At 46.2% G+C, this 14,359-nt stretch overlaps 2 protein-coding genes and 1 pseudogene across 4 annotated transcripts; 2 read left to right on the top strand and 1 right to left on the bottom strand.

Annotated features, from left to right (window-relative positions):
• On the top strand, positions 983–3,905 carry LOC8073374 (annotated as a pseudogene).
• On the bottom strand, positions 4,130–5,910 carry LOC8073375 (KIN17-like protein). Its single transcript, XM_002453248.2, has one exon. The coding sequence runs from the start codon at positions 5,693–5,695 to the stop codon at positions 4,427–4,429; it is 1,269 nt and encodes a 422-aa protein (XP_002453293.1). The 5' UTR covers positions 5,696–5,910; the 3' UTR covers positions 4,130–4,426.
• On the top strand, positions 6,037–12,230 carry LOC8069963 (splicing factor 3B subunit 1). 3 transcript variants are annotated; one of them, XR_002452260.1, is made up of 3 exons: positions 6,037–9,973; positions 11,627–11,738; positions 11,888–12,230. XR_002452260.1 is itself a non-coding variant. In XM_002451489.2 (2 exons), the coding sequence occupies exon 1, from the start codon at positions 6,126–6,128 to the stop codon at positions 9,966–9,968; it is 3,843 nt and encodes a 1,280-aa protein (XP_002451534.1). In that variant the 5' UTR covers positions 6,037–6,125; the 3' UTR covers positions 9,969–9,973; positions 11,888–12,230. The 3 variants fall into 3 exon arrangements, 1 of the variants encoding a protein (XP_002451534.1); XR_002452261.1 differs by having other exon boundaries at positions 11,627–11,684; positions 11,773–12,230; XM_002451489.2 differs by lacking the exon at positions 11,627–11,738.

Here is a 14,359-nt window from a genome sequence, read left to right on the forward strand (position 1 = left end):
GGGACTAAAGCCCGACCGTTAGTCCCGGTTTGTGCTACTGACCGAGACTAAAGCTTTTGTCCTGGTCCATGGCACCGACCGGATCTAGAGGATGGGCTTTAGATGCGGTTTATGTTACCAACCGGGATTAAACCCTCTCCTATAAATTCAAGCTCCCTCTCCCTCTTCTTCCTCCCTTCCTCCCTGCCCGAGCCCGAGCTCTTGTTCTTCCATTGTTCTTACTTGTTCTTGCTCTCATCTTCGACGATCAATCCACTTCAACGCTTCTACGCCGTCGTCGATTTGTTTGAAAGTTTGCTAGCTTTATCCTCCTTTGTTTTAGCAGCACCATATGTAATTTCATGTTGTATATGTCTATTTTGTTTCATGTTGCTAGCCTAATCACTTTTCATGTTTGAATTTTTATGAAAGATGATAAATATAGTACCTAAAAAATAGTATACACATATCATTACTAGTATGTATACATAAATCATGTTTAGTTCTATTATAGACATTTTAGGATTTTTTTACTTTAATTTGTTCATGTTCTCATTTTAAAATATTAAATAATGTTGATTCTTTATAATTTTTAAAATAAATTAATTTTAACTTTAAAAATTCTTCAAATTAATTTTATCTAGAGATAAAATTACACCTTTTAATAGAAAAATGTAAATTCTATGACAATGTAGATGACGACATGCCATTGGATGTACAATGCCAATCGCCGCTCCAATGAGTTCATTGTGGGTGTGCGAGAATTCTTAAGAGTGGCAGAGGAAAACAAGTGGGATAGTTTTTTGTGCTGCTCATTTGTCGTGTGTATGAATTTGAAAGAATTTTGTAGCTCAAGAAGTATTCACTTGCACTTGTTCAAGTCGGGTTTATGTCAAACTACATTTGTTGGACCAAGCACGGAGAGACCGGGGTTATGATGGAAGAAGGTGAAGAAGAACAAGTGGACCCTGACGATGTTTTTTCTCAATATTGTGACTTCGCAATGGAGGAAGATGAAGAAGAGGCGGATACAGAAAACACTATCGCTGAAGATGACGATGCTCTTGGTGATGTCATTCGTGACGCACAGAGAGATTGCGAAAGTGAAAAGGAGAAGGCTAAATTGGACCAAATGCTAGAAGATGACAATAAGTTACTATACCCGTCCACCGAAGATGGCAGAAAAAGCTAGGCACAACACTGAAGTTGGTAGGTTGCTACTTACTTTGTGCATTTATAAGGTGGTGAAATTGTACTACTTCATATTTCATTCAAGGCTAGCAGGCGCCATTTGCACTTATGATCTAATTGAGAACAGGGGTCTTCATTCCATGGGAGCAGTTTTAAGTTTTAACAGATGCTGATGTTGATAGGAACCCTAATCCTACCGGGAATAGAGCGCAAGCTATATGAGTGGGAGGGTTGAGGACGTGGCCTGAGCACGCGAGGAAGACGGCGCGGCGGCGCCGTGGCTGCTGCGCGCGCAGGTTAGGACAGGAGGCCGGTGGAAGATCCCGGCTCCCTTCAGGAAGCCGGAAACAAATAATGTTCTTAATTTGTCCCATAGAGTTTACAAATATTTATATGTCTCTTATAGTAGCAATTATAAGAAACCCCCCTAAAAGTATTAATAATAACAGCGTATACGAGCTAAACCCCCTAATTCCACTGCCTTCTCTAGCCACTATTAGGTACAGCGCTGGTATGTTATGCCCGTCATAACAGATGTCTAGTTGATTGCCAAATGCTTCTGTAGTTGGTCTTGAATTTTTGTTTCTTTTGCTGGAAATGTGGAACCAGTACAAGGACATGTATTATAGTGGACCTCAGTGTGTCTCAACTGTTCAAGGACATTGTGATGTCTGGAGTTGTCATCAAGTATTATTATATGATATGTGCTTTGTTTAGTATGCTGTGCCTATGATTGTTAATAAAACTTAGAGGTGCAAAGGGCTAACCTTTAGGTGCACTTCTAAACCTCTTTAGTTTAAATATTTGTACTGCTTCTTAATTTTTTTGGAGAAGTAGTATAAATATTTGAACTAAAGAGGTTTAGAGGTGCACCTAATCATCACTCATTTGCACCCCTAATAAAACTATGGATTATTTCTGATTTCACTGATGCTATTCAGGTGAAATTCCACGCAGAAGCTCAAAGCCTGAAGGAAGAGCTGGAAAAGGCAAATAGTAGATTGCTATCCATGGAAGAGGTAACCAATTGCCTCCTAACACCTAAGCTTCTGGGTAATCCACAAATTAATCTACATGCGTCAATTTAATGCAGGAGCACAAGAGGGAAACCGAGCAACTTAAGCATAGCAGTGAAATGAGCATCAATGCCCTGGAGAACAAGCTCAGGTAATAAACTATCTTTTGAGGGCAGCTGCATATGACTGTTGAGGGAGTCATATTCAGCCAATATTCCCCTGCTGGTTGCTTTGTGAAAACTGAACGAGCTACCGACTTTCACTGCAATCAGCCACGTCCTTGTTCAGCAAGCAAGAGATGAAGCTGCAATGAAGCAACTGAAGTCGGAGCTGAGTGCCCATAAAGCTCACATCGACATGTTAGGTAGCAGGTTGGAGCAGGTTACTGCAGATGTGCATTTGCAGTGTAATTTCTAAACTTCCCTTCTACGTTTAAGATTAGCCCTTCTTCTGGAATAGTGTCTCTTATTCTTATACCACCTGATAGCAATTCTTTCTGGTTTCCTTGTACAGATAAGAATGAGATCCAGGATTTGAGGGATGTGATTTCTGTTGAACAAGAGGAGAAAAAGGACATGCACAGGAAGCTTCAGAATGCAGGAAAACGAGTGTAAGTTCAAGCTGAACTGGTCAACTGAAAAAAAGGAGATGGGTTTCTGCAAACAGCAGACATTATGAACCAATTCAAACAGGGAAAGAAAAAAGATGATTTGTATCCTCAACATGCTTATTAAGTAGCGTTCCATGGGCATGCCTTTCAGTTCTGAACAGGGGACAAATATTAACCACCAACCCCTTGTCTGATCTTCAGAAAGCAGAAAAATTTGCCTTAGATCTTATCAGCGCGTTGCTTCTTGGCGGCTTTAACTTGTTCTTGTTCATGATGCAGTGAGGATCACGAGGATGAAGCAGGCAGAGCAGCAAAGGGATTCCATGTCGGTCCAGCACGTGGAGACGCTGAAGCAGAAGGTGATGAAGCTCCGGAAGGAGAATGAGTCCCTGAAGAGGAGGCTGGCGAGCTCTGAAGCCTGAACATGAAAACTGCAACTGCTTTCCTTCACGCCGTAGCTTTATCTCATACTGTCAGATTTAGAAAAATCCACTGCTCCAAAACACACATATCTGCCTACTAATGCACCAACATTTTCATTGCTAAATCCACCCCACAAAACATCCCCACTGAGATAGCCTCCATCCATCCACCAAAAAATTATACTAAAAAAGACAACACACTAGAAACAAACTGTCCAGACTGCCTTGGTTACCAGATACAAAAAAAATTGAGCAAAGCAATTCCACGATGAGACACAGGACAGGACACTCAATAAGGCCTGTAGGAATTTGAATTTGCAATATGATTCAGAGCCATCAAGTGGAAGTGAAGAACAAAGCAGAGCCACTCAATAAAAACTGTACATGTAGAATGATGCCTTTAAGGTACTGTATATTTTAGCATTCTTATATGTTATCATCAGGCTGAAGAGAACTCCAAATTTCAGAGAGTAATAGCAGTTTAGTTTCAGCTGTAGTTATATTTTACAAGAACGGGGAGCTTAGGTGAAACATGGGGATAAAGCAAAATTGACGACTGTGTTATGTGAGATACTTGAACTAGGCACATTTCATACTACTCCCTCCATCCCAAATTATAAGACATTTCAAGATTTTTTTGAGAGTCAAAACATCTCAAGTTTGACCAAATTATAGAAGAAATTATAAAGATTTATGAGATCAAGTAAATATCCTATGAAAATATATAATGAAGAAGATATCATAAATGTTACTATTTTGTCATATAAATTTGGTCAAGCTTAAAATGTTTTGACTCTCCAAGATTCTTGAAATAACTTATAATTTAAGATAGAGAGAGTAGCATCCAAAATATGATAACATCATCAAAAGAACTGATTGACAAGTAATGCTGAAACTACCAAGAAAACGGCTGGTAAAAGATTAAATAGAAACAGAAATATAGAAGTTAACCAAATATTACAAAATTGTCAATACGGTTATCCTGGTCTAGTAAAAAGCAAACATAGACACCATTTTCTCACAGATAGCCTTTCAGCAGTTACAGTGAAACAGAAACATCAGCATATTGAAAACTGCTTCCACAGAAGATATGCACGAGCAACAGCAAGCACAAACACATCTAATTGGCACAGCTAGTACACTGGATCGCATAGCGCTTGTTTGCTTTCAGTGATGATCCAGGAAAATGGGATGAATCACGTTGTATATCATGAGGATATCTTGCAAATGTCCTCGTATTCGACAGCCCTAAGAACCTTCCCATCATAGAGGCCTTTCTCAACCTGCACTTTTGCACTGAATTTTGCAGTGTCCACTGAGAGCAACCTGGCATTTGACCCCCGATAAGCCCCATTCACAATCCGCACCAGTCCACCAATCTGAGGGATCACGGTCTCAAGCTCATCTTGGTCAACCCTGAGAACATGCTTGCTCTCCAACATCTCAATCTCCCCAACATATTTATCGATAACTTTCTTCACCACCCCTTTCTGCTTGTAGTATCCCTTCTCTGCCAATGTCTTGCTCATCACCTTGACCACAATCCCAGGGCACAGCCAGTAGTCCTTCCTATTGCTCCTCTCCTTGGCCTTCTCCTCCTCCTTCATCAGGTCATCCAATGCTGACCTCCTTGCCTCTGTTGCCTTCACATCCTTTCCCTTGTTCTTGGCCGCCTCATCCTTTTTCTCTCCGGTACCTGTGTCATCCTCGTCGAAACCAAATTTCACCTTCGGCTTATCCTCAAAAGGATTAACCTTGGGCCCTGGCACAGCCTTCTGAAGCGCAATTGCAATCTTCCCTGTTGCCTTGCTTGCCTCTTTTGAGCCATCCTCACGCTCCTCCCCATCATCGTCTGAGCCTGAATACTCTTCTTCACTGCCGGACTCAGGCTCGCCCTCGGCAGCATCACCATCATCGGGTTTGGCTAAGGACTTGTGTGCACGCTCAATCTGGCGGGCGATCATGCGCTCCTGGCGCTCGTCCTCAGCCATGTCTGACTTGATCCTCTTGCGCTTGAGGCGGTCCTTGACGGCCTTCTCTGAGTCACGGTCGATGTAGGTCATGAACCACCCCTTGGGCGTGTCCTCGACCTTGCAGTACCCCTCGCGCCCAAGGAACTTGACGAACTCGGTGAGCGTGGCCCAGCGCGTGGAGTTCATGTGGACGTGGTGACGGTCCGCGATGTACTCGTTGTAGACGACGGTGGCGGCGACGCGGGAGTGGCGGTGCGCGCGGCGGATGAGGGAGAGGAAGGACTCGAGGAACTCCTCGGAGAAGCCCTCGACGACGCGGTCGGGCGCCATGCCGAACACCTGCATCTGCCGCTGGTGCGACTCCGACATGCAGTGGCACTTGAACCCGTTCTCGTCGCGGCACTGCTTCTGGCACATCTGGCAGTACCACCGCAGCTTCTGCAGCCCCTTTGCCTTGATCCGGTTCGCGATCGCCTTCGGCGTCAGGAACTCGTGCTTCCCCATCCGCGCGGAAGAGGCCCCTGCCGCACAAGCAGAAGGAGGGGAATTACAAGTAGGAGAAGGGGGGAGTACGTTGGTCCAGGAGACGGACGCGAGGCGACGAGGGGTGGATTGTTTATGATGGAGAGCGGCGGCGGCGGCGGCGGCCGGAGTGGAGGGCGGTGACGGCGAGATCGGGGAGGCCTGAACGGATTGGGGATCGATTGGATGCGACTCGGCTTTGTTTGGACTTTGGAGAAGTCGGTTGCTTGTACCACAAATGAACGGTCCGGATCGCAGATACCGACCAATCAACGGACGAGATCGCAGATACCACATGGGAAGGGCGTCTCCCGCTAGCAACTAGCTAGCCCCCTTCCCCATTCTCGCATCGTATCTTCTCTCTCGTCCACCAAAGCAAACCCTACCCGCTCTCTCCCGCGCCGCCGCCGCCATGGACTCGATCGACGCGGACCTCGCGCGCACGCAGGAGGAGCGGCGCAAGATGGAGGAGGCGCTGGCGGCCGGCGCGCCCATGGCCGTCTCCTCCGTCACCTTCGACACCGACCTCTACGGGGGCGGGGGCGCCGACCCGAACCGCTTCGCGGGCTACGACACCTCCATCCCGGCCTCCGAGGACGACGCCGCGGAGGACGACACGGAGACCGCCAACCCCGCGCCACGCCGCCTCGCGACGTACACGGGCCACGCCATCGCCGCAGCCGACATCCCGCGGTCGGCCGACGGCGACGACGGGCTGCCCAAGAGGTCCCAGCGCATCATCGACCGCGAGGACGACTACCGCCGCCGCCGCCTCAACCAGATCATCTCGCCGGAGCGCCATGACCCGTTCGCCGCCGGGGAGGCCACACCGGACCCCTCGGTGCGGACCTACGCCGACGTCATGCGCGATGCAGCACTGCAGAAGAAGAAGGAGGACCTGCTCAGGGAGATTGCCAAGAAGAAGAAGGAAGAGGAGGAGAAGGAGAAGGAGAGGAAGGCTGCTGCGCCTGAGCAGCCGGCCGCCACCACAAAGCGGCGCAACAGGTGGGATCAGTCGCAGGACAGCGATGCTGCTGCCGGTGCCAAGAAGGCGAAGACATCCTCAGACTGGGATGCCCCTGATGCGACTCCTGGGATTGGGCGTTGGGATGCCACCCCTGGACGTGTTGGAGACGCCACACCCTCAGTGAGAAGGAACAGATGGGATGAGACACCGACTCCAGGGAGGATGGCTGATGCTGATGCGACGCCTGCAGCTGGTGGCGCCACCCCTGGGGCTACTCCTTCTGGGGCTTGGGATGCGACTCCAAAGCTGCCTGGTGGTGTCACGCCAACCCCTGGTAAGAAGCAGAGATCAAGGTGGGATGAGACGCCAGCGAGTATGGGGAGTGCAACTCCTGGTGGTCTTGGTGCTGCAACACCTGCTGGTTATACTCCTGGTCCGACGCCATTTGGTGCGGAGAACCTTGCCACACCAACTCCTAGCCAGATTGCTCGTGGACCGATTACTCCGGAGCAGTACCAGCTCATGCGGTGGGAGCGGGACATTGAGGAGAGGAACAGGCCTCTCACCGACGAGGAGCTAGATGCCATGTTCCCGCAGGAGGGGTACAAGATTCTTGAGCCCCCGGCTTCCTACCAGCCCATCAGGACTCCAGCAAGGAAGCTCCTTGCGACACCAACACCTCTGGGGACACCACTTTATGCTATTCCAGAGGAGAATCGTGGGCAGCAATTTGATGTGCCCAAGGAGCTGCCTGGTGGATTACCGCTCATGAAGCCAGAGGATTACCAGTACTTTGGAACTTTGCTGAATGAGGAAGAGGAGGAGCAGCTATCACCAGAGGAGCAGAAGGAGAGGAAAATCATGAAACTGCTACTCAAAGTGAAGAATGGCACACCCCCACAGCGTAAAACAGCACTTCGGCAACTGACAGACAAAGCACGGGAATTCGGTGCTGGACCACTGTTCAACAAAATCCTGCCCTTACTCATGCAGCCAACACTGGAGGACCAGGAGAGGCATCTTCTGGTGAAGGTCATTGATAGGGTACTCTACAAGCTGGATGAGCTGGTCCGTCCTTTTGTGCACAAGATTCTTGTGGTTATTGAACCATTGTTGATTGATGAGGACTACTATGCTCGTGTTGAAGGCAGGGAGATCATCTCAAATCTTAGCAAAGCAGCTGGGCTTGCTACTATGATTGCTGCCATGCGACCGGACATTGATAACATTGATGAGTATGTGAGAAACACCACTGCTAGGGCGTTCAGTGTGGTGGCTTCTGCTTTGGGCATCCCTGCACTTTTGCCATTCTTGAAGGCTGTCTGTCAGAGTAAGAAATCGTGGCAGGCTAGGCACACTGGCATCAAAATTGTTCAGCAAATTGCTATTCTCATGGGCTGTGCTGTTTTGCCACATCTCAAGTCTTTAGTTGAGATCATTGAGCATGGTTTAAGCGATGAAAACCAGAAAGTCCGTACAATTACTGCCCTCTCTCTCGCTGCACTCGCTGAGGCTGCTGCACCATATGGTATTGAAAGTTTTGATACTGTGTTGAAGCCTTTGTGGAAGGGTATCAGATCTCACCGCGGGAAGGTCCTTGCTGCCTTCCTGAAGGCCATTGGTTTCATCATCCCTCTTATGGATGCTCTGTATGCTAGTTACTACACAAAGGAGGTGATGCAGGTCCTCATTAGGGAGTTCCAGTCTCCAGATGAAGAAATGAAGAAGATTGTTCTCAAGGTTGTGAAACAGTGTGTCAGTACAGAGGGTGTGGAGGCTGATTATATCCGGAATGACATCCTTCCAGATTTCTTCAAGCACTTCTGGGTGAGGAGAATGGCTCTAGATCGTAGGAACTATAAGCAGCTTGTGGAAACTACAGTGGAGATGGCAAACAAGGTTGGAGTTGCTGATATCGTTGGGAGGATTGTTGAGGATCTGAAAGATGAGAGCGAGCCTTACAGAAGAATGGTGATGGAAACAATTGAGAAGGTCGTGGCCAACTTGGGTGCTTCAGATATTGATGCTCGTCTAGAGGAGCTGCTTATTGATGGTATCTTGTATGCTTTCCAAGAGCAGACTAGTGATGATGCAAATGTTATGCTTAATGGTTTTGGAGCTGTGGTTAATGCACTTGGACAGAGAGTTAAGCCTTACCTTCCTCAGATTTGTGGTACCATCAAGTGGCGATTGAACAACAAGAGTGCAAAAGTTAGGCAGCAAGCTGCTGATCTAATCTCCAGGATTGCCATTGTCATGAAGCAGTGCCAGGAGGAGCAGCTTATGGGTCACTTGGGTGTTGTGCTGTATGAGTACTTAGGAGAGGAGTATCCTGAGGTGCTGGGTTCAATTCTTGGAGCCTTGAAGGCTATCGTTAATGTCATTGGTATGACTAAAATGACTCCTCCAATCAAGGATCTTCTTCCTCGTCTGACACCCATCTTGAAGAACAGGCATGAGAAGGTCCAAGAGAACTGCATTGATCTTGTTGGTAGGATTGCTGATCGTGGAGCAGAATTCGTGCCAGCAAGGGAGTGGATGAGGATTTGTTTTGAGCTGCTCGAAATGTTGAAGGCTCATAAGAAGGGTATTAGGAGAGCCACTGTGAACACATTTGGTTATATTGCAAAGGCTATAGGGCCACAGGACGTGTTGGCCACCCTGTTGAATAACTTGAAGGTGCAGGAGCGACAGAACCGTGTTTGCACAACTGTAGCAATTGCCATAGTTGCTGAAACTTGCTCACCTTTTACAGTTTTGCCTGCCCTTATGAATGAGTACCGGGTCCCAGAGCTCAATGTGCAAAATGGTGTTCTGAAGTCACTCTCTTTCCTCTTTGAGTATATTGGTGAGATGGGCAAAGATTACATATATGCTGTCACTCCCTTACTTGAAGATGCTTTAATGGATAGAGATCTGGTTCATCGGCAGACTGCTGCATCTGCTGTTAAGCACATGGCTCTAGGCGTTGCTGGCTTGGGTTGTGAGGATGCTCTTGTTCATCTGCTTAACTATGTTTGGCCCAACATATTTGAGACTTCTCCCCACGTTATAAATGCTGTGATGGAGGCAATTGAGGGGATGAGGGTCGCACTTGGTGCAGCTGTGATTTTGAATTATTGCCTGCAAGGTCTCTTCCACCCAGCAAGGAAAGTACGTGAAGTGTATTGGAAGATATACAACTCTCTGTACATTGGTGCGCAGGATGCGCTTGTTGCTTCTTATCCTGCCCTGGAAGACGATGGGGATAATATCTTCAGCCGTCCAGAGCTGGCAATGTTCGTCTGATTAATGTGAGTCTTGCTTACTCTCAACTTTGTCTACAATGATTTAAAACTGCTTTCAGTCTATTTTCTGTATCCAGATCATGCAGCTTAATTCTACCTGCGTAAATGACTTTTCTATTCTAGTAACCAACCTCATGGTATTGTTTTAGTTTACTGATATGCTTTAAGTGATTTCTTAATTCTTCAATGAACTTTGATGATTAGTGAAAAAGTTAGGCATACAGATTTGCAGATTGTAGAGGAAACAATAATTGTGGTTTTGAAATAAATGTTTATGGTTACTATAACATTGGACATAAGGAATTGTGGATGGAAAGGAAAAATAATTATGGTTGTAAAAAATGGAGGTTTCATTGCTCAGGATAAATTTTGGTAAGAAGGACTTCGGATCAGACACAGAAACAATATTTGTTGTACTGTAGAAATCTTAATTATCTATGACCAGTGCCTGATGTGAAGAACAGGTTACTTATTTAACAATGCACTAAATATACAAATCTACCTGAACACTCTCTTGGAACTTGAGTTCTTTTTTTTTTGTAAAAGCATTAGCACAAATAAGAAAGAAGCATAAATACAAGCTGATCTCCAGTATATAATTTATCATGTTTGGTACACGCCAATTTCTGACCCATATTCAAAATGATATTTGGCATTGATGGAGATATCTCCGAAATTCTTTAAACCTTGTTTTTTTCCTTAAAATCATTATAATTCCAATTCAAGATGGTCTGATAGTGGAATCAGGAATAGTAGGGTAGTTTGCTGCCATTTGGTTTATGGTTTCTTATTGTGTCCACAATTTAGTACTTTTTTGTTTTTTTACAAATTGTGCTCGGAATACATAGTTGAATCCGGAATAGAAGTGCAGGCACTTAGAGCATAGATGGAGGTACAAATAGTTGCATCTGGAATAATCCACACAAAGAAAAGAAAAAAAAAACAGCTGCTGGAAACTGAAAAAACCCAGAACTCCTTGGGCCATACACTAAAATGCATACATTTGACTACAGGAAAGTTGGATTTGATTCTTTAATCTCCAATAACGATAGCGAAAAAAAAAGAATCAAGAGCATGTAGAAGAGCACCAGGATAAATTGAGGCCATGTGTGATAGGAGAAGCCTTCACTCCTACCCGAGCAGCAGCTCCCGTAGCCTGGTGTCCGAGCCATCGCTCTTGCCTGAATTAATCCCAAGCAGTAACCCTGACGGCTGGTGCTCTTGAGCTGTCGTTCCTGCCCAACCCTCTCCATCGTCGCTTTTGTCCGAGTAATAGAGAGAGAAAAGGAGAAAAACCAGTCACTGAGGTGCTGAATATTATTGGGTACCCAGGCGCCATATGGTAATACTTTATTTGTGGTGTTAGACCTTGGGGTGATTATTGCTGTGATGACTTAAAACACTAATAGCAATTTTGGCCCAGCTATTCGTAAGGCGCGTCATTCATTTTTCTTTGGAACTAATGGCAATGCTATCTAGATATTTGCATCACAAACACACTTGTGGCGCTTGACTATTGTCAGCAAGTTGGGCACATGTTACCATAAGAGCATGCATTATCAAGTACTAGTTTATCTGTATTATGTTTATTTTTGCTTTTGTATTTTCTTGTTTGTTCTCTCTGCGAAGGAAGAATCTGATATGTAAACGCATTGACAGGCTGGATGTACATGTCCATGTATCTTCATCCATATTCTTGTGAAGCTTGAACTGGGTGGTATTTGAGTTATAGCTTGAATTCAAGTTACTTGGTGGCCCTCATGTGATGCATGTAATTGAAGTTGCATCTGTTTTTGTATTTGCAGGATTGTTCCTTATGAAGGGGGTGCAATGTTTAGGAAATTTTTATTCTGGTTTACTGTAATGCAACTCAAAATTGCTATCATAATCTGATCTACTAACCATTTGTATTGTTTTCAGGGTACTTTGTATTGAAGCTGCTGAGGAGTTGCACTGATCAATCCCGAGGCTGCAGCATGTTTAGTTCACTTCAAAGAACCTGCTAATTAATCATCCATCATGATCCTATGGTTTGAAGGAGAAATGACAATCCTAGCATGTGGTTTTCCTTTTATGAATATTAGACGTTGGGCAGTTACTGTGTTATTAATCTTTGTATTAGCCGTGGATGTTATAAAATGTGGTGTGGACTATGGAGATTGCAAGCTCCTCTGTGACCTGACCTTGATTCCTGAGATGGCTCGCACATGTGTCTATTATAATAACTGGAAAGTTGCTTGGCATGTATATGGTTTCCTGCTCATGTACCGTGTCTTGATCACTGATCGAATAGCTCTGAGGAGCATATCGTCGCTCTGGGTTGATATGCATGTTATATGTTAGTGTACCTTAATACCTTATATGTTCTCCTTGTCATTTTATTTGTGATAGTCAACATGTAAACTTTGACAAGACGGACGATGCGATTGGAGTTCGTAGCATCGGATTTTACAAATAATTTGCATTCGTTATCACGTCTGTGTCCAGATACCAGTAGGGTGGAATGAATTTCATTTCGTTGTAGATGGGGCATCGGAGGATGGTGGGCATGCATTGCAGCACCGATTGCCGAGCGAGATATGCTCTGGAATGTGCTCTCCTGCCCACGGGAATCGGGATGTAATGGAAAACGGCCGGCGGCGGGGCTTTGGTCGTTTCTGTCGTAATTTTCTCGCTGGCGACATGCAACACGTGAATTTTATGATTTGTTTTGGCACAAATTCAGAATTGAGTTAAGAAAATTACTCTTTCTGTCCCAGGATAAAAGTCATTTTTGCTTTCGAAAAGTCAGTTTTTTTAACTTTAACTAATTATATTATTCATTACTATTATAATAAATTTATAATAGTAGGACAATGGAGTAGTGTCTGTCGTATGCACGATGATCGCAAACAAAATTCAATGTACCATACACGGTACTGGCAGAATAGATGTACAGAATGCTGAAACCGGTAGCCCTGTCCGTCCATGCTGAAATTCAAATTTATTACCGAGGAAAAAACCTTGCATAAAAAACATACATTTCGAAGAAGATTACGAATTTCCTGGCGTATGATACGAGCCATGGTCGGGACGCGTTGGCCTGCAGTCGTTCACCAACTTTGACCGCGCCCAGCATCAACCCCCACGCACTCGGCGCCCGCACCAGACCGGACCAAACCCACCCGCCCGACGCACGCGTTGGCGTAACGGGCCGACCAAGCCCTGCCTGCCTGCCTGCCCAAGTGCCCATGGCCGGGTTCGCGCGCGCCACCGCCTCCGCGTCCCCGTCGCCGGCGGCGGCGCTGCTCACCGGCGAGCGCCTCGTGGTCTTCCTCTTCGCGGCCCGCGTGGCGCTCGCGGCACCGGCGCACCTCGCCGCGCCGCTCGCGATCCTCGTGGCGGCCGCCCTCGCCGTCGAGCTCGCCGTGGACGGCTCCGCCCCGCTCCGCCGCTTCCGGACCAGGTACGGGCGGGCAGGCTGCGCCCCTCGTCCTTCTCCCCTACCTCTCTCGTTCGTGCTGTCTGTCTCCCTTATCGCCGTTCAATTGGGTCGGGAGTCTCCGGGATTCGGTTTCGTGGGGATCCCGGGGCGTCGTATTGCGCTTGCGCCGCGGTGTAAATTGAAGTGAAGCTCTCCAACGAAGGCTAGGGGTGTACGAGCTCCTTATTTTTAAGTGATGAATGGTAGTGATTGTCCTGCAAAGCTCCTGGTGGAGTGGGAAACCTGAAGGCTGATTCCTGCGAATGATGATCAAATCCAGGCTGCTTCATCGTGTGGGCTGCAATGCATGCGTTAAAATTGGGAAACAAGTATTGCATTACTTGATGCGCTGGAGATTGAGATGCAGACGTAAGGGCTCACTCCGTGTCCAGTCGAGTTTTTGGCTTTGACAGTAATTGTGATTCGCTCCATGGCACTGAAATGCGGTTTACATATGCCCAGTGTCTAATAACTATTCAGTTGACAGGAATGTGAAGGTTAGGCTTAGGAGCTCTCTTCTTTCATATTAATTGGGATTCTATGATGTCCAAGACCACTTGCATGCTCTCTTGGGCCTACACCGCCTGTACTCTACTGTAGTCGCTAAACTATTAGTTCCCCTCTTGTGCATTATGCTTGCTATGTAGTTTATACTCGACAAATGCTCTTATCTGTGCTTCTAGCAAGACAAATAAAAAAGGAAAGCCATTACAATGATGTATTGTGTGCTACAGGCCAGGTGCTTCGTCAGGCATACTTCTTGGCGCCACTACTCTTCCAAGCGTCATGCTTTCTCGGTTAATTCAACTGTCGAGGCTCCTACCAACTGATCCTAATGGACCTAAAGGTGTGCTTCTAATTTTTTTGTCTTGATTGTGTTGGCTATTAAATGAAGATCTGTCTCAATTCCACATTCAAATTTAACAATT

This window comes from Sorghum bicolor, chromosome 4 (genome assembly GCF_000003195.3).
Source record: "Sorghum bicolor cultivar BTx623 chromosome 4, Sorghum_bicolor_NCBIv3, whole genome shotgun sequence".
Classification (NCBI taxonomy): Eukaryota; Viridiplantae; Streptophyta; class Magnoliopsida; order Poales; family Poaceae; genus Sorghum; species Sorghum bicolor.

Excerpts from the sequence above, each read along its gene's own strand:
- LOC8069963 (XM_002451489.2), top strand. The coding sequence starts at position 6,126 with ATGGACTCGATCGACGCGGACCTCGCGCGCACGCAGGAGGAGCGGCGC.
- LOC8073375 (XM_002453248.2), bottom strand. The coding sequence starts at position 5,695 with ATGGGGAAGCACGAGTTCCTGACGCCGAAGGCGATCGCGAACCGGATC.